Source organism: Oryzias latipes, chromosome 19 (assembly GCF_053564925.1).
Source record: "Oryzias latipes strain Hd-rR chromosome 19, Olatipes_Hd-rR_3.1".
Classification (NCBI taxonomy): domain Eukaryota; kingdom Metazoa; phylum Chordata; class Actinopteri; order Beloniformes; family Adrianichthyidae; genus Oryzias; species Oryzias latipes.
The window spans coordinates 7,351,369-7,370,358 of record NC_136255.1 but is presented as its reverse complement, the minus strand read 5'-3'; the positions used below and the strand labels follow the sequence as shown (position 1 = coordinate 7,370,358).

The following is an 18,990-nucleotide window of genomic DNA, read 5'->3' as shown; positions in this document are numbered from 1 at the left end:
CCCCCACACACACCCATGGCAGACACGGGTGTGTGTGTGTGTGTGTGTGTGGGGGGGGGGGGGGGGGGGTTCAGCGCTAGACGTTTTTTTGCCTTGACTTTGATGTCCGACCTTTTCTTTTTTATTTCGGCCACTGTCCGAGGTTGTGAGGCTACAGCTTACAGCGTCTGCCGCCGTCTGCCACTCACGTGCCTTTTTGGCATTAGTAATGCCCACACTGTGCCCTCCAAACAACATTATTCTCCTCTTTTCCACCTCGCCAACGATAACTTCTACTTCACATTGAGTGAAGTTACGTTTTCTTGATTTTCTCTCCGTGTTTGGCATGGTTTCGCAATCAATGAATATTCATTTGTGGGCGTTTCACGGACTATTTATGGGCAACTATTGGTTGTGATTTATTAAGGGAAAGATGCGTAGGATGTGCGTGCGCACGGTTTTATAACTCCGAATATTTCTGTGCGTACGCACGTCCTATGTTTCATCCGTACGCCACTTCTGACGCAAAATCTACGCAAAGTTTTATAAATGAGGCCCCTGCAGAGGAAATCAAGTTTAGACTTTTTAAAGGAATTTTGCACTTTTCTGGTGTTTCTTAAATACTTTGATGCAGCTTAACATATGCATATTTTTTTTTCATTTTTTTTTAACTCTCACTTTTGAAATTGACTGTAAAAAAAGGAATTTCACAATGGGAAAGGAAAATATTGACCCCAGGTTTTTGCATTTTCATGCTGCCTGAACATTGCTTCTGACACAAAACCAACAAATCAACCAACTGAAAAAAAAAAGTTTGTAAAAAATTAGTAGATAACAATGGATGACAAATTTATATTTGCTTTAGGCTCTTCAGACCCAAGCTAGTTTGCTATGCCATTCTTATTTCTCTTTGAAAGGGCCCCAGTAAAGCAGAATTTACAACCGTTGTAATATAACGCAAAATGTGAGGTAAAAAAAACCATGGTGAGCAAAAATTGCCTTGAAAATGTTTTTTAAAAAAAGAGTTCAAAAGTGTTACTTTTGACTTTTTAAAAGCAGTTCAAAGATTTATCATGTGCCAATATCTTGTTTTCCTTTGTGGTTTGGTAATATTAAAGTCATATTTTCAAAGTGTTCCCAGTGGTCTTTTAAATATGATTATGTTGTTTTTAGACAAAAATTGTGAAAATATGTGTCGTTTTCTTGGACAGTTTCTGCAGAGCGGCAGGAGTTCATTAGAAATAAACTAACGAACGCGTTGGCGCAAAGCACTCCCATCCCTCCCTTTCCTCCCCGTTGAGGAGCATGAAGCTTGTAGCCCGCTCAGGAATTTTTTTACATCACAGGAAAGCTCTTTTTTTTAAACGTTATCATTTTTTCTGCTTCTGATTTATAAAAAAATAAAAAGAGAAGAAGAAATAAAATAAAATGCCATTTTAAACCTTTGTGTCAAAATAGCATTTGTGTTTCATCCATCATCAGAAAAATGCCACAAGATCATATTAAAAACATCAAAATCACAGTTTTCATCAGAGTGGGAATTTAAGGACTCATCAACTTGCTGTGTGTGTAGCATATATTGCAGTATATAAGCTTTGTTCTAATTTAAGAGTGTGATCACACCACACATAAAAAGACATCTAACGAGCAGCACTTTGCTAAAGATAAGTGTTAAGTCTGTTTTCCTCCCTGCTGGAGGACATAATATAGTAATTGTGTCCTCTAGCGCTTTTGCTATTGCAAAAAGATGTACGGTACATGATTTAACATACACTATACAGTGATCCCTTGCTATATCACGGTTTACTTTTCACGGTTTCGCTACTTCACGGATTTGGATTGTGCATTGTGTTCTGCATTCTGATTGGCTAAAAAGTCACTCAGCGAGTAGCTCAAGAATGGGACCCTTTGATGAGCCGTTCATTACAGTTCTCCAACATAATCGATGGTGGCATGTCGGTGTATAAGGATCTTTAGCAAAGAAGAAAAAAGAGCGACAACAACTGCCTATCACTATGTTCCTCTCCCGAACAAACACACCTGCAGCTGCACCGCGGGCTTCAAAAGGAAAAAACGCTGCAGAGGATGCAGCGGCTCAGTATGAAGAGCAGTGAAAAAGAAGACCGGAGTCATTATCTGTCCCACTGTACTTTTTTATTTTTTTCATAATCATTTTAAATTTTCCTCCGTTTAATCCACTCGGGTCGCGGTGGGCGGGGCTTATCTCCGCAATTTAAAGCCTTCTGTTCTTATCGATGATTGAAATTATTATTTGACAGCACACTACAGAAGTTATTTGTTGAAAAAACGTTTCTAAAGTACTTTTATTTGTTAAAAAACAATTGATTTAGCCTGTTAAATGGTTTGTTCTTTCTTTTCAATGTATAATAGTGTATTTCATTGTATAATAATTGTAAAAAAATAAAGGTTTCTACTTCACGGGTTTTGCTTATCACGGGTTCTATTTGGAACGTAACCCCCGCGATAATCAAGGGATCACTGTATTACCAAAATTGTTTGCTCACCTGCCTTGACTCACATGTGAACTGAAGTGCCATCCAATTTGTGAACCATAGAGTTCAAGATGATGTAAGTCCACCATTTGCAGCTATTACAACTTCCACTCTTCTGGGAAGGCTGTACACAAGGATGAGGAGTGTGTTTATAGGAATTATCGACCATTCTTCCAAAAGCAGATTGGTGAGATCACACACTGAAGTTGGTTGAGAAGGCCTGACTCCTAGTCTCCGCTCTAATTCATCCCAAATGTGTTCTATCGGGTTCAGGATAGGACTCTGTGCAGGTCAGTCAAGTTCATCCACACCGTACTCTGTCATCCATGTCTTTATGAACCTTGCTTTATGCTCTGGTGAACAGTCATGTTGGAAGAGGAAGGGGGCCACTCCAAACTGTTCCCACAAGGTTGGAAGCAGGGAATTATCCAAAATGGCATTGGGTTCCTGAGGGTAAGTACCGAATGGAATTAGGCGTGAACAAACGTAACGTGAGAACATGAACAAGATTAGAGAGCCAACTCTGCACCATCAGGGGCAACGGACTGGCAAAGACTGATGAACCAGGAGCTCCTTAAGAAGGCGGATGAGTAGATGAGGTGAGTGGTCGCAGCTGGGCTGAATCAGCAGCCAAGCGGAGATGAGAGGAGGAGGAGTCTGACAGTGGCACCATATCAGTACCCCCCCCTCAACGACCGCCTCCAGGCGGTAAAGGGCGACGATCAGGGTGGGCACGGAAGAAATCCTCGATGAGCGAGGGGTCCAAAATCAACGAGCGGGAGATCCAGGAACGCTCCTCCGGGCCGTAACCCACCCAGTCGACCAGGAACTGGAATCCGCGACCCCGACGGCGAATATCCAAAATCCGGTCGACGGTGTAGGCCGGAGCGCCGTCAATGATACGGGCGGGCGGAGGGGAAGCGGACGGCGGGCACAGAGGACTGTCCCTGACTGGCTTAACCTGAGAGATGTGAAAAGATGGATGAATTTTAAGAGCTTTAGGCAGGCGGAGACGGACGCAGGTGGGGTTGACCAGCTTATCAATGACATAGGGTCCGATAAAACGAGGAGCCAGCTTTCTGGAGGATGCTTGAATAGGGATGTTGCGTGTAGAGAGCCATACCCTTTGACCTCGTTGGTAATCGGGCCCCACCACCCTGCGACGATTGGCGATCTGGCAGTTGGTCTCCTTGGTGCGGAGGAGAGCGGCCTTAGTCTGAGTCCAGATACGCTGACAGCGCTGTAGGTGATGTACTGATGGCACTGCCTGATCTAATTCCTGAGACGGAAACAGAGGTGGTGAGTACCCGAGGGCGGCTTCAAAAGGAGAGATCCTGGTGGCAGTGGAAGGATGCACATTATGCGCATACTCGATCCAAACGAGCAAACGGGACCAGTCCTGTTGATTCTGTGCCGCCAGACAGCTGAGAGCTGCCTCCAGTTCCTGGTTCGCTCTTTCCGCTTGGCCGTTAGACTGGGGATGGTAACCGGAAGTGAGGCTGACAGTGGCTCCCAAGGCCGTACAGAAAGCCTTCCAGACCTGGGAGATAAATTGGGGACCACGGTCAGAGACAATGTCTGTGGGGATGCCGTGATGGCGGAAAACATGGTCGACCATAATATCCGCGGTATCGGTAGCAGTGGGGAGCTGGGGAAGTGGTATAAAATGAGCCATTTTGGAAAACCTGTCCACCACCGTGAGGATGACAGTATTTACATGGGACTTCGATCGAGCACAGATGGTGCAGGCCGCTACGTACTCACGTACATCTTTGTCCATGGAAGGCCAAGAGAACCGTTTGCGTATCAGGTTGAGGGTCCGGTGCACCCCTCCGTGGCAGGCCACCCGGGACGTATGCACCCAAGCGATCACGTCTGGGCGGAGAGCTTCTGGCACGAATAATGTGCCCCTAGGAACTAGGAACGGGGGGGGGGGGGGGGGGTGATTAGTATCATTGTTGAGGGCTTGAAGTACCTTGGTCTCGATGTCCCAGGTCAGATTGCCGATGATACAGGTAGGAGGTAAGATGGTCGAGGGTGCGTGCTCCGAGGGACTGAATTTCCGGGACAGGGCATCCGGCTTGACGTTGAGAGATCCGGGTCGATAGGTAATGTTAAACTGAAAACGGTCAAAAAAAAGACACCATCGAGCTTGCTTGGAGTTTAGCCTCTTAGCGGAACGGAGATAGGCCAGGTTCTTATGATCCGTCCATACAATGAACGGCTGCTCGGCTCCCTCCAACCAGTGACGCCACTCTTCTAGTGCCAGCTTGATGGCCAGAAGTTCACGGTTTCCCACGTCGTAGTTCTGCTCTGCTGGGGATAGTTTCCGGGAAAAGAAGGCACATGGTTTAAGTTTGCCTGTGTTGGCTTCCTTCTGGGAGAGGACGGCTCCCACTCCAGAGTCCGAGGCATCCACTTCCACCACGAATTGCCGAGAGGTCAGGTTGGACGAGGATGGGGGCTGTGACAAACAGACTCTTCAATTTTTCAAAAGCTCGTTGAGCCTCGGAGGACCAGATAAAAGGATGGGTCATGAATGTGAGCCGTGTAAGGGGTGCGGCAATACTACTATAGTTTCTTATAAAGCCACTGTAGAAATTAGCGAACCCCAGGAATTGTTGTAATTTCTTACGGCTTTCTGGTGGCGCCCAGTTAGCGACTGCCTCGATTTTAGAGGGATCTGGTCGAATGCAACCGGCTTCGATGATGTAGCCTAGAAACTGCACCGTGGTGGCATGGAATTCACATTTCTCACTTTTAACAAAAAGACGATTCTCTAGCAATCTCTCGAGTACGAGACGTACGTGGTGTTTATGCTGAGCTAAATCATGGGAATAAATAAGGATGTCATCTAAATAAACAAAAACAAAATGATTAAGGAAATCACGAAGAACATCGTTAACTAACCTCTGGAAGACTGCCGGGGCGTTGGTGAGGCCAAAGGGCATGACTAAGTATTCGTAATGCCCCAGAGGGGTATTGAAGGCAGTCTTCCATTCGTCTCCTTCCTTGATACGAACCAAATGGTAGGCATTACGGAGGTCTAATTTTGTGAAGATGCGAGCCTCTTGGACAGAATCAAAAACAGAGGAAATTAACGGCAATGAGTATTTGTCTTTGACTGTGATCTGGTTTAATTCACGGTAGTCGATGCATGGTCTGAGTGATTTATCCTTTTTTTCTACAAAGAAAAACCCCGCTCCAACAGGGGAGGAAGAAGGTCGGATGTGGCCCAGGGAAAGCGCTTCCTGCACATATTGTTCCATAGCCCCCCTCTCGGGACCGGATAGATTAAATAGATGCCCCTTAGGAAGAGGGGCACCCGGCAGGAGCTTGATGGCACAATCGTAAGGTCTATGCGGCGGAAGAGCGCTAGCCTTAGACTTACTGAAAACGTTCTTGAGGTCGTGATAACAAGGAGGAATATTGGTAAGATCGAACTGACAGGAACTTTCAACGTCATGAGAAGGTACATTGGGAACGGCAGACAGTAAACAATTGGCAAGACAGTAAGGGCTTCATTGAGTGACAGTCCCTTGAGACCAATCGAATTGAGGGTTATGTAATTTTAACCATGAAAAACCCAACACCATGGGGGTATGAGCTGACTGGGTGACGAGAAAACGGATAAATTCCCTGTGGTTACCTGACACGATGAGTATGATGGGCTTAGTGCGGTGTGTGATGCGTGACAGGTGTTGACCGTCCAGACCGGAAGCTTCGATGGGGATGTCCAGGGGCTCTGTGGGGATTGACAAAAGTTTCACTAACTGGTGATCAATTAGACTCTGCTCGGCCCCAGAATCAATGAGAGCATGTAAACTGTGTACAAGGTTATTACAACAAAGCTTGACAGGGATTAACAAAAACTCTTTACCAGAGTCCTTGATGATCAGCTCCCCTCGCGGCCTGTCGACTAGCGAGGGGCTTGGAAGTTTAAACGGATCGGACATGAGGATACTAAGTGCCCCTTAGCTCCACAATAGAAACAAGTTCCTTCTTCACGTCTTTTGCGACGCTCCTCCTCCGATAGTCTTGAGTGGCCGATCTGCATAGGTTCGTCCGGAGGTTTAGGGGACATGGACACCGCAGTGTGAAGGTTATGGTCGGCGAGAGGAACGCCGAACGGTTTAGCGGTGGAGCGAGAGGGGAGGTGTGTTCGTTCTTTTTGACGCTCTCGTAGTCTGAGGTCCGAACGTAGCGCCGCCGAAACCAACTCTTCGAACGAACGCGCTTCAGGTTGAGAGCAAAGATGGTCTTTAATTAGTTCGTTAAGAGATTGGTAGAAGATACCTTTCAGGGCCACGTCTGGCCAGCCAGCTTCAACAGCTAAGATACGGAAGTCGATGACATGGTCAGAGACGGGTCGGCTCCGCTGTTTAAGAGCGAGGAGTCGCCGGGTCGCTTCTTCCTGTTTCCTAGGTTGGTCAAAGATGAGGCGGAACTCGTTGATGAAATGTTCATAAGAGAGGTGAGTTATGGGATTGGCGGAGAGAAAAGCGTGAGCCCACTGGAGTGCTTTGTTCCGTAGTGAGTTAATAACGAGGGTTATTTTACTATGATCTGATTGATAGTGCCGGGGGGCTTGTTGACAAATCAGTTGGCACTGCAGTAAAAAACCTCCGCAGGCCTCTACGTCACCTGAGAAAGGTTCCGGCTGGAGTCGGACGTTTTCTTGTGTGGTGGTAGATCCGGAAGCGGAAGTTACCAGTTCGACCGGAGCCGGAACTGCGGGAGTCAAAACATGGGCAAATTGTCCAGATAAATCATGTAAAGTCTGGGTCAAACCGTCTAGGCGATGAAAAAGGTCCTGCTGGGCGGCTGACATCTTGGAAAGAGCGTTCGCTTGACGTCCGAGCATTATGCCTTGGTGGGTAACGGCTTGCCTGAGTCCGTCCGGGTCAGCTGGATCGGTATAATCGCCAGTACGTTCTGTCAAGGCTACAGAACACCTTTTTCGATCCAGACGCTGAAACCCAGAGGGAACACAGGAGAGAGCGAGAGTAGCAGATAAGAGGATTTAATGGGGAGGACAAACAAAGGCAGGAGGTCTGGTAACGTGGCTTCCACAGAGCGAAAAAAAGACTTCGGTGACGTCACTGGTGGATTCCTTTGCCGTTCTCCAGAGAGAGTTGTTGTCGGCGGAGGTCCCGGAGTGGGAGACGAAACGGGAGAGGCTTGAGGTGTACCAAGGAGTGCAGGCAGGAGGAGGGTTCTCGGCAGAGACAGCTTCAGGCGACCACTCGTGGCATTGGGTTCCTGAGGGTAAGTGCAGAATGGAATTAGGCGTGAACAAATGTAACGTGAGAACATGAACAAGATTAGAGAGCCAACTCTGCACCATCAGGGGCAACGGACTGGCGAAGACTGATGATCCAGGAGCTCCTTAAGAAGGCGGATGAGTAGATGAGGTGAGTGGTCGCAGCTGGGCTGAATCAGCAGCCAAGCGGAGATGAGAGGAGGAGGAGTCTGACAGTGGCACCATATCAGTTTACATGCAACACGATCAGATAAACAATCGGCATAACCCACCTATCTCGATCGGAAAGAAATTTTGATCCGAACGAGTCTGATCGAGGCACCTATTCCGAATGGCGTGTTTACATGACGCATTTTCTTCCGATCAGGCGTTCTTTCCGATACTTTTGTCCATGTAAACGCAGCTAGTGATTCTCGACTCATTCTGGAACAGCCTTGGTTGATTCATCCATTCTACCTTAAAATACACCCCGAAAAACAGGCAGGAACACATCTTTATGGTAAATGGTTAATGGCTTATACTTATATAGCGCCTTTCTTCCTACAAGGACGAAGCGCTTTACAGTCATGGACCCATTCACCCAGTCACACACACATTCACTCACACATTCACACACTGGCGGCCGCTCCGCTGCCAAACACAGGCGCCCGCCAACCACCAGTCATTATTATGAGTCATTTGATGTGATTACTGGGAAAAATAAAAATTGCATCACAATGCACATACACTGAATGACAAATGCTGAAAGATTCATCATAGTGGACGTTAGTGTTTACTGACAGATTAAAAGAGGAGAAATAAACAAAGGAATGCGAACTGATAATGTAATAAAATCTAAATTGGACTAAATAAAATTTGTATTTTAATTTAAGTTTCAGCTCAAAAAGAAATTGTTTTATGTCTAACATGCCAATTTTAAATAAAATGATACTCTTTCACATTAAATAGTCTGTTCCCACATTAAAATCAACATGATTTTATTTAAGTTAATCAGCACAGAGAATAAAAAAAACTTTTGTTTTTAGATGCTGCATAATGATTCACTTAAAAGGAATTTGCTGCCCTCTACTGGAAAAGGCTTTTCTTTTCCTCAGACTCTTCTGGAAACACAGAACAATGTTCTGTGAATCAATATGTCAAACATGTTTTTCAATAATAAGGTCATCCAGGTAAGGTAAAACGTTTACCATGAAGTCAGCTCACAAAAGCTAATCAAATAAAAAAATATACTTCTCAGAAAAGACTAAAGGAAATCTTCAGATTGAAGGCAAAAATATTACCCATCTAAATGTAAATGAAGATACACAACAGACATACAGTACAGACCAAAGGTTTGGACACACTTTCTCATTCAAAGAGTTTTTCTTTATTTTCATGACTATGAAAATTATAGAGTCACACTGAAGGCAATCAAAACTGTGAATTAACACGTGGAATTATATGCATTAAAAAAATGTGTAAAACAACTGAAAATGTCACATTGTAGGTTCTTCACAGTAGCCACCTTTTGATTTGAATACTGCTTTGACTTTGTTTTCACTTCACAGGTGTGCTCTGTCAGGTTTAATAAGTGTGATTTCTTGCCTTATAAATGGGGTTGGGACCATCAGTTGTGTTGTGCAGAAGTCAGGTGGACACACAGCTGATAGTCCTACTGAATAGACTGTTAGAATTTGCATTATGGCAAGAAAAAAGCAGCTAAGTACAGAAAAACGAGTGGCCATCATTACTTTAAGAAATGAAGGTCAGTCGGTCTGAAAAATTAGGAAAACTTTAAGAGTGTCCCCAAGTGCAGTCACAAAAACCCTCAAGCGCTACAAAGAAACTGGCTCACATGCGGACTGCCCCAGGAAAGGAAGACCAAGAGTCACCTCTGCTGCGGAGGATGAGTTCATCCAAGTCACCAGCCTCAGAAATGGCAGGATAACAGCAGCTCAGATTAGAGAGCAGGTCAATGGTACACAGAGTTCTAGCAGCAGACACATCTCTACAACAACTGTTAAAAGGACACTGTGTGAATCAGGCCTTCATGGTAGAATATCTGCTAGGAAACCACTGCTAAAGAAAGGCAACAAGCAGAAGAGACTTGTTTGGGCTAAAGAAGACAAGGAACGGACATTAGACCAGTGGAAATCTGTGCTTTGGTCTGATGAGTCCAAATTTGAGTTTTTTGGTTCCAAACACCGTGTCTTTGTGCGACGCAGAAAAGGTAAACAGATGGACTCTACATGCCTGGTTCCCACCGTGAAGCATGGAGGAGGAGGTGTGATGGTGAGGGGGTGCTTTGCTGGTGACACTGTTGGGGATTTTTTCAAAGTTGAAGGCATACTGAACTAGCATGGCTATCACAGCATCTTACAGCAGCATGCTATTCCATCCGGTTTGCATTTAGTCATTTATTTTTCCACAGGACAATGACCCCAAACACACCTCCAGGCTGTGTAAGGGCTGTTTGAGCAAGAAGGAGAGTGATGGTGTTCTGCGCCAGATGACCTGGCCTCCACAGTCACCGGACCTGAACCCAATCGAGATGATTTGGGGTGAGCTGGACCGCAGAGTGAAGGCAAAAGGGCCAACAAGAGCTGAGCATCTCTGGGAACTCCTTCAAGACTGTTGGAAGACCATTTCAGGTTACTACCTCTTGAAGCTCATCAAGAGAATGCCAAGAGTGTGCAAAGCAGTGAATGTGTGTGTGACTGGGTGAATGGGGCTGTGACTGTAAAGCGCTTTGGGCCTTGAAAAAGGTAAAAAAGCGCTATATAAGTATCCGCTATTTACCATTTAAAATTCATGTGCAGAAGAACTGATATGTTACGACAAAAGTCAAGAAAACTTAATTTAAACTTTGACAGAAATATCTCTAACTTGACTAAGAGGTAAAATATTTTTAAATAAAGATATTTTTAGTTTAATTTTGACATGTCAAGATAAAAACAGGCATTTGATTTATTATGACATTCATGGCAGGTCAAGATATTGCTGCCTGTTTTTTAAATGACAGTTTTCACTGCTTAGAAATACATGATGTAAGAAGAGTCAAGTCTTTCCCGTAAATGCCCTAACGATCCCATGACAATAGACTTTTCAGGTGGAAATAGTGAAACGGTGACTGCTGTAAGCCCCAGAGCTGAGGCTTCACTCCATGTATGACAGGAAAACTGGAGAATGAGCAATCAGTTCCAGAGAAAAGGTTTTGTGCCAAAAAAACTCAACACGAATCTCAAACAGATGAGGAGGTATGAAAGCAAATCTAAAAGACACCACAGTTTATAATGATCTGTGTTTATTCGACTTGTCTATAGAAGCTTCTGTTTCTCCTTTTTATATCGAATATATTCTTAAAACTGAAAATCTCAGTTTTCAGTCATCCCCTAAAAATGTTTTTACACGTTTAGACTTGAAGAGTTTGCATATTTATGCCTGAGGGACTAAACTTCAGTTTGAAAACATGTTTCCAAGACATGTTTCCAAATGTTACTGCTGCTCATCTTATTTCTTCATTTGTTGACTAAAAAGGTCACAATTTGCATTATGACATGACCAAATATCAATTTTTCTTCAAAATTCCATTGCAAAATAAATTTAGTTTGGTTATGTAAAACATGCCCTGCACTAAATTATGGGTTTAATGAAACAAAAATACATCTTTATAAACAATTAGCCATTTTTACATTACAATGAACAGAAATGCAGATGTTTGTCTGAACATACTACAAAAAATTACCTTCTTGATTTGTCGTAATGTATTTTATAAACATGAATTTTATTTTTTGGAAAATTTCTAAGCTAAGATTAATTTGATTTAATCAATAAAGATGCATTCTTAATTACATTGTTTTTTTTGGAGCAAACAAAACGGAACAAAAAAAAGGAAAGCACAGAACTGGCACCTGGAAAACCAGGGTTCATTTCCCAGAATCAGTGAAAGCTTATATGCTGCGACGACCCGAGATCCCTGAAGGGATCTGCCCAAAGGTGAACAACGACAACTTGTTCTGACGTCTAAATGTTGTGTTTATGAAGCTTACACCTTTGAAAGTTCCAACTCTTGAATAAAATCAGAACATTAGGTTTTGTGTCTGTACATCTATGATTTGAACTATAGGAAATCAAAACATGTTCCTGTTGAAAACAAATCAATGCATTTGATTTGCTGATGGGTGTTCAGAATCCAGCAGACTAAAAGTCATCCGTCTGATCTGAAACATTGAACCAGCATGGAACGTGCAAACAGGAATCAAAGGAGAAGCTTTAAATTCCAAAACACTTTATCACAGAGTACCTAGTGTTGAACAAAAAAACTATATTCACATTGGCATTATTTTAATACATCCTCTTTGTTCCAGTTTCTGTGAAACATCAGCGACTCAGACATGACAGCTATGAAACCCAGAGATGGCAAAAGCACTTTGTTTTTCAGGGGAGCATCCCACACTCTATACAAAACATTTAACAGAAGCTGCGACTGCAGCTTAAGAAAACACATCCAACTTTAAAAAGTGCAGTCTTTGAAAACAACAGAACATTCCCTTTAGGATAAAAACATGAGGACACATTAGCATAATGAAATCTGGCAAATTCGAACAAAACTGCAAGTTTTAACGCTTCCTAAAAACCTAGATTAATGCATCTTCACAAACATGTCTGCTTAGCAAATCCACCTAATTTACAATGAAATCTAAAGTTGCTACATCATTAGTATAACTACAATTCTCTTTTTTTAATACTACTAAGAGTAAAGGGCATGATTAACACTGTTCAGGCAAATGACAGTAAACATTTGCAATAAAGTGTGCAGCCAAATTCTTCATGACTGCTCAGGATTTTGTTTCTGTGCAGAGGAAGTGTGAGTCCTTAAAGTCCACTCTGGTCATCTTTTGATCCATTTTCAAAGTGTTCCCTCTGGTCTTTTAATTAGGACTTTATTCACCAAAATCAAAATGCCTGAGTTCATTAGAAATTAACCTCCGAGTTGTGCGAGTGTTAGCGTGGATCAACTCCGCCCACCGTTCCTGTTGCTAGGAGCTCAAATAAGAACTCCTAAAATACTCAGAAATGCCATTTTGAGCTCAATTTTCTCTATACATGTCCTCCATCATCAATAAAATGCCGTAAAAACCTGTTGAAAATGCAATTTTCATCAGAATCGATCTGTTTAGGCAATCTTTAATTCTACAGGTGACTTTCCAAATCCTAAGAAGACTCATTAAAGGTACCCTGTTATAGTAAAGTCAAATAGTTTTTTTGGTTCTGGCTAATCTGTTTATCACAACCGTTCCTGTACTGGAAAATTCCAGCATTGCTACAAAGCCTCGTCTGTTTGCTCCCAGGGATTTTCCTGAAGGGCTGTTTTGTATTATAAAAGGTCCTAAAAGATAACAGATCATTTTAAGCATTCAAGCAGGTTTTTAGGAATAAAACAGAAGTTTTCTTACATTTAGTTAAAGTAGACTTTATCCTATGAAAATGTCAATTAGGGATGCACCAATCACTTTTGGGGGTGGAATTGATCAATTGTCCTTTTTCAGAGAGAGGTGAGCTGCAGATAAAGCTCTTTAACAAAAATAAATTTAGTTTATAAATTATTTACTGATGGCAGATACCCCATAACTTAGAATAAACTCATCAAAGTGACTTAAATTGCTGTTATTTTTTTAAATTACAAAAAAAAGTAGCATTTTAATGCAGTTTGATCAAATACGCCATTTTCCCCCAGTCTCTGATTTAAGGGGTGAGTCAGTGGGATTTAAAATTGTTGCGTTAAAAGCGTCGTAATATTTGGTTGCAGAAATATCTCTGTAGAAATGAAGCCATGGTTCAGAGGAGGCATTAATAGTGGACAGCTTTATGGTCTCTGCCAAGCTTAAACAGCAGCTTATGGGACTTTACAACAAACAGAGTTGAGGGGACCATCTTTAAAGTGTGCAGAGTCTGTAAACATCTATGTTTGTACGGTCTGTGCCCACAGATTCAAAGCAGATGTGAACATCACTCACTGCAAAAATATTCCAGGTTGTCATGTGGATATTTAACGATGACCTTTCCTCTTTTCCTGCCTGATTTAGGAAAAACTTTTCTCTTTGGTCACAAAAACATCCTATGGAGTAATTGTAACGCAGGAAGCAGCTGAGTAGGAACAACGACGGGAAGATTTATGAAAGAATCGAACCGTGATGGAATCAGCTCACTTCCTTCATGGATTACCCGTCAGATTATAAAAGCATATTGACCGTAATGCAGTGGCATAAAGCCCTCTGTTGATGCTGGGTTCATAGGCATGTCTAAACTGGACACATCAAGAACGTCAACCAAGGGATTTAAAAAAAGCAAGAGCTAAGGTTGAAGTGGGTTGGGCACATGAACCAGAGTTTGCTCCACCCACCTCAGCTTCAATCCAGGATATGGCGGTTTAAAAAAAAAGTCTTCTCCATTAATCACAAATAGATAATAAAGCAATCAAGACTGAGAACTATTTATTTTTCAAGAGCTGCAAGATTTGTTTTTTGTTTTAATTTGCAAACAGTGGGAAGTGATTTATTAGGATAAGGAGTGACAAAGTGGCCATAACTCCCAATAAACGGATCAGAAATAAAAAAAATAAAAATAGAGTTTGAAATTGGTGAATCTCTAATGAGAGATTTAGAAAATAAAATTACATTTATTAATCCTAAATAACAAAACATGATTGGTAGTGATTTCTGAACACATCTATTGTTCAGTTTATTGCTGAGCAGTTTGGAAATCTTTTCAGTCAAGAACTTTTTCCCTCACATTCTTAACAAGAGCCAGACTATTTTGCAAACAGGTCAAAGAAGGACAAGATGTCCCAATATGGAAACGGGCACATAATTGCAAGAGTTGGGTAAGGTTTTATTCCTGACCCTGAGCAGAGAAAGCTAAATATAAACCGCTGTGGTTCGTGGAGTCTGGCCTCTGTGGCGGTTCGCAGCTCCCTGATCATTTCAAACGTTACTGCTCTCCTTCCTTCAATCCCAAACCCAGGAGCCAGCTGCACATAGGAAGGAAGCTGAATAAATAAAATAAGAATACAACTACAGTCGCCCACCTTTGATACTGTTAATCTAAGATAAATTCCCTTTCAATTAAAAAACAAACATGCAGGCGAATCCAAGATTACAGATCAGAGTCATGAAACTTCCCTGTTTGCTTCTGTGCAGTACAGTGTCTCTAGCGAGGGTTAGGAACCATGGCAGAATCCTCCTGGGAGTTCCTTCAGAGAGCTGTGTTCCAGAAGACTGCAGAAGGAACTGCGAGTGCTCTTTGCTGTACCAGGAAAAAAGTGAAGAGGAGTCCGTCTCCATTCTGTCAGTATTTGTTAATCCCAAAAATTCTGACGCCGTGGAGCTGCGGCAGCTTAGGGATGAGCACAGTGAGCAAGGAAACGGTGTTGACCACAAAATGGACTCGGTCGTATTTCGTGTAGAAGCTGGTTAACAAATACCTGCATCAGAGGTAAAGAAAAGAGAAGGAGAATAAAATGTTAAGACAGGTTATCCTCTTTAGGGAAAATACCCATTAACGTCCCTTTAGAGCTTTTCCTTCTCACAAAAACCACAAACAAGATCAAACCATCATCCCACACAATCCTTATATGTTTGAGTACAAACACAGGAGGTGAATATTTCTGAGCTGACATGTGAGAACACGTTTCAAAATCAGTCAATCCAAATGAAGTTCAGGGGAAACACTGCCGTCACAGCTTTTACTCTCAACTGGCAAATGAACCCCAGAGAAGTAAAGACCCGTCTGTAACCTGAACTCTGGGTTAATAAAAAAACAAGCCAGGAAAGCAGGGGGAGGTGTTCCCGAAAACCATGAGGCCCCTAACAAGTTCGAAGGCTTGTGAGGAAAATAAGAGAAAAGCTGTGATTGTGAGCATATTTGTAAATGTAAACCTGAAACTAAAAGCTTAAAAGGAGCTCGGGTTCCATTTCAAACAAACTCCTGTGGTTCTACTTTCAACCTTAAAGCTACATACACATGCGCTCAAGAACGTGCTTCACACTGGACACACTGGGAAAGGCTTCTTCTTTTTCCACATTTACTAGCGCATGTCCGCCAACTAAAGTTGGAAGAGGCTTGGTGCAAAATGTCAAGGTGGTGTAAATCTTGCGATTTGGGCATTGAATGATTTGGTTTATTGCTAGCGTAATTGCAAAACAGATATGCGAGAGTGGCCTTGGTCTATCTTTATTTGAAATCAAATCAGACCAGATAAACCGCCTACACTCCAAGTTTGGTGAGTTTCATCGCGCTTCCGGCAGTTTTTCCGTCAATCCTGGGCCACCAATACGCCACTACCAAATCCAAGTCCCTGATTGGTCAAAGTACAAACTGGTTTAACTTACAATGTGTGTTCAATGGGGACTTGTTTTATACATAGAGCCCGAAAACGGTCGTAAAAGCTTGCGTAGCTTCGCCGGAATGCAAGAAAGCCGTGAAATGCGCGTTTACAAAAGACTTATTAGGAAGTGGCCACTTGAACATGCATTGCCTAGGGCGGTGTGAACATTGCTTAAAAACGAGACGCGTTCTCAAACTACTTACAAGACAATAGGTGTGACAGTGAGGAACTTGCGGGACGCAGTGAACTGCACACCGTAGTCCATCTGCTCCCAGTGTGTGAGGAGGCGAGCTTTGCCCTGATCTGGCGTCTGGAAGGGCGTCCCTTTGACTGTGTGAAGGAGCAGATACATGCACTGCAAAAGAGAAAAAAAACCACAAAGTTAACTTTCATGTCCTACTCAAAAAAATGCCAGTTTTGGCTTCTATGGTAGATATTTTTGGCTTCACTCACCAGATTGTGGATCATGTTGGTGAGGGTCCAGACAACTGGGACGCTGACAAAAGGGATGCTGAGAAGGATGAGATGAAGGAGGCCGATGCTAAGAGTGTAGGAAAGCCACATGCCCCTGCTGTTCATCACCCGGGTGTTCGGGTTCACCTCGCTGTGTGCCGTCCCCACGTTCATGATGCCAATACTGCTGCTACCCAGCCGTAGACTTTTTAGCCAGATACTAGTTCACAGGAGAAAAACAAAGACGTTCACGGATCTGTTTGTCTGCAAGCGAATGCATCGGAATGGAGCGGAGCAGGGAGCTTGTGGCTTGTCTTTTGTTTTTTCAAACAGTATTTTTCGTCTGCATCTGATTGGTACCGATTTAAATCAAGAAATATTCAGAAATGTAAGTTTAATCTTAATTTTCTTTAATATATATGTCCTCCACCATGAGAAAAATGCTACCAGAACATGTTTGAAACACGATTTTTTGATTTTTTCTTTTAAAAAATCCCAGCAAAACATTAAAGAAAACAGCTAATATTAATGTCGAAAAGCTTTAAGAATAAAAACAAAATAAAAATGTCCAACTAGTGCACCCTAGCCAGCCACCTGCAAAAATTACCTGTTTTTTTGTTCGCAAAAAACACAAATAGAAAGATAGAAAATTTATACACTAAATATTTAAATTATATATATAATATTTAAAAAATAAAGCAGTAAAAAAGAGAATATATATGCCGCTAAAAACTGCAAATATTTAATAAACAAGGTGGTAGAACGTTATTCACTAACTTGTCCAAACTCGAGACAAAATGAACTGCAATAAAACCTCTAAAGAAGCGAACTTAAAGTATGTCCATTTATGCAAATTATAGCTGAGAAAAATTAAGGTGTAAGTTGATGTTTTTAACTCGTACCTGAGGACAACAGTCCGTTATCTCAGCTTGTGTAAAGCGATCCGCTAGTTGTGTAACCGGTGCACGCGCTGGTCCACTGCCGTCGTTAACGCCATCTTCCCGTCCCTGCTTTGGTGGTCATACTGTAACCGTCCGCTCACTGGGACGCAAGCTACCGAGACTGCTTCAACTTTTACTCGCTCCTCTAGCCAACAGCTGGTGAAAACACCGCACACGCCACAAAGAAACGTCAGCGATATCCACTTTCATTGCCACAGTTTTTGATCGCATTTTGCTGCTATTGGCTGTAAAAGGTCATGTGATAAAAACTAGCCTGCCACGGGCTGAGCTGATGAAAGAAGTAAACCACGCCCCCTGCGTCATAGAGGAGGAGGCGCTTAACAAAATGATTGACATTTAGAAGCAGCTTTAACAAACAAACAGATCGTTCATTAAAGTAGGGAAGTTTTTAAATAAAAAGGAATTTTTCAAATTAGATTTTTTTTTTGAAACACAGATAAAAAACAAAAAACTAGTAAAAAAGTAAAGTACAGGCATGAAACAGAGCAACTTTTATTTTATTTCCAGTAATGGAAAACATGAACACTTTAATTTAGTCTAAAAGAAGGTCTAAATAAGCTGTGAAAAAATAAAAAAAAAGTCAAAGCAACCAATGAAAAAAAGAAAAAAAATCCATTGACTTATTTTCTGTAAGTTATTTGGCTCCACAACTCCTCATAAACACTGGACACTTATCTTTTATTGTCATTTTGATTTGATTTTAAATGGTTTATTTCAAGCAATCAAATAAGACTAATACACAGAAGCAATAAAATAATTTATTGTTTAGTATTTATTATTATTTGCTTTTTTAGGAGCTATGGAAAATAATCAAATCAACGTTCATGTTGTCTGATTAATAAAGTTTTTTTTTTATATGGCCCAGTTTAGTTAGTCTGTTTAGTTTAGTTAACCATTACCTATTAAGCTGTATGACTTCATGTTCTTTATGATTTTATGTTTATCAGAAAGCCCAATGAGATTACTTTTGTTGTAATGTTGGGATATATAAATAAAAATTAAATTGAATTTATTAATATGTTTGCATAAAATGCCATAACTGAATGAGATGCAATTTCTTTCACCTGATATTTTTAAATTCTTTTAGTACTTGAGTTCAGAATTGTGGCTGCGTTGTTGGAAGCCCATTCAACGTCTAAAATGAAGTGGATGTGGGCTGAAATATGTGAACCTTGTTTACTAGGTTTCACTCACTAAGAAATGTCAAACTATTAAAGACAATCATCTCCACCAGTAAGAGATTTTTGTTAGCATACGAGAAAACAAACACGACAATGTGGAAGTCATATTAGGACTCCTGAGCCTCATTTTCTCCTATGAGCTGGAGATGGGAGGGGTGGTCAGGCCACAACCTACTTTTAACTGGAAGCCTAATGGTCTACTCTGTTTCAAACACTGAGACTGTGTACTTTTTCTTTCAGTCAGATTAAATGAAAGACAGAAGGCTCAAATTTA

The 18,990-nt window shown here is 42.0% G+C and overlaps 1 protein-coding gene across 2 annotated transcripts; it reads right to left on the bottom strand.

Annotated features, from left to right (window-relative positions):
- Nucleotides 1-12,005: 12,005 nt before the first annotated feature.
- Nucleotides 12,006-17,806, bottom strand: ormdl3 (ORMDL sphingolipid biosynthesis regulator 3). Of its 2 annotated transcripts, none has more exons than XM_023949502.2 (4): nucleotides 17,476-17,806; nucleotides 16,574-16,793; nucleotides 16,324-16,475; nucleotides 12,006-15,217 (listed from the first exon to the last, which is right to left on the bottom strand). In XM_023949502.2, exons 2-4 carry the CDS (start codon nucleotides 16,745-16,747, stop codon nucleotides 15,082-15,084), a joined length of 462 nt encoding a protein of 153 aa, XP_023805270.1. In that variant the 5' UTR covers nucleotides 16,748-16,793; nucleotides 17,476-17,806; the 3' UTR covers nucleotides 12,006-15,081. The 2 variants fall into 2 exon arrangements, with proteins under 2 accessions (XP_023805270.1, XP_023805271.1); XM_023949503.2 differs by having other exon boundaries at nucleotides 16,574-16,796; nucleotides 17,477-17,791.
- Nucleotides 17,807-18,990: the final 1,184 nt, after the last annotated feature.

Coding starts and splice junctions, on each gene's coding strand:
- ormdl3 (XM_023949502.2), bottom strand. CDS start 16,747: ATGAACGTGGGGACGGCACACAGCGAGGTGAACCCGAACACCCGGGTG. Junction 16,476..16,573: donor CCAACATGATCCACAATCTG/GTGAGTGAAGCC, acceptor TCTCTTTTGCAG/TGCATGTATCTGCTCCTTCA. Junction 15,218..16,323: donor ACTGTCACACCTATTGTCTT/GTAAGTAGTTTG, acceptor CCTCTGATGCAG/GTATTTGTTAACCAGCTTCT.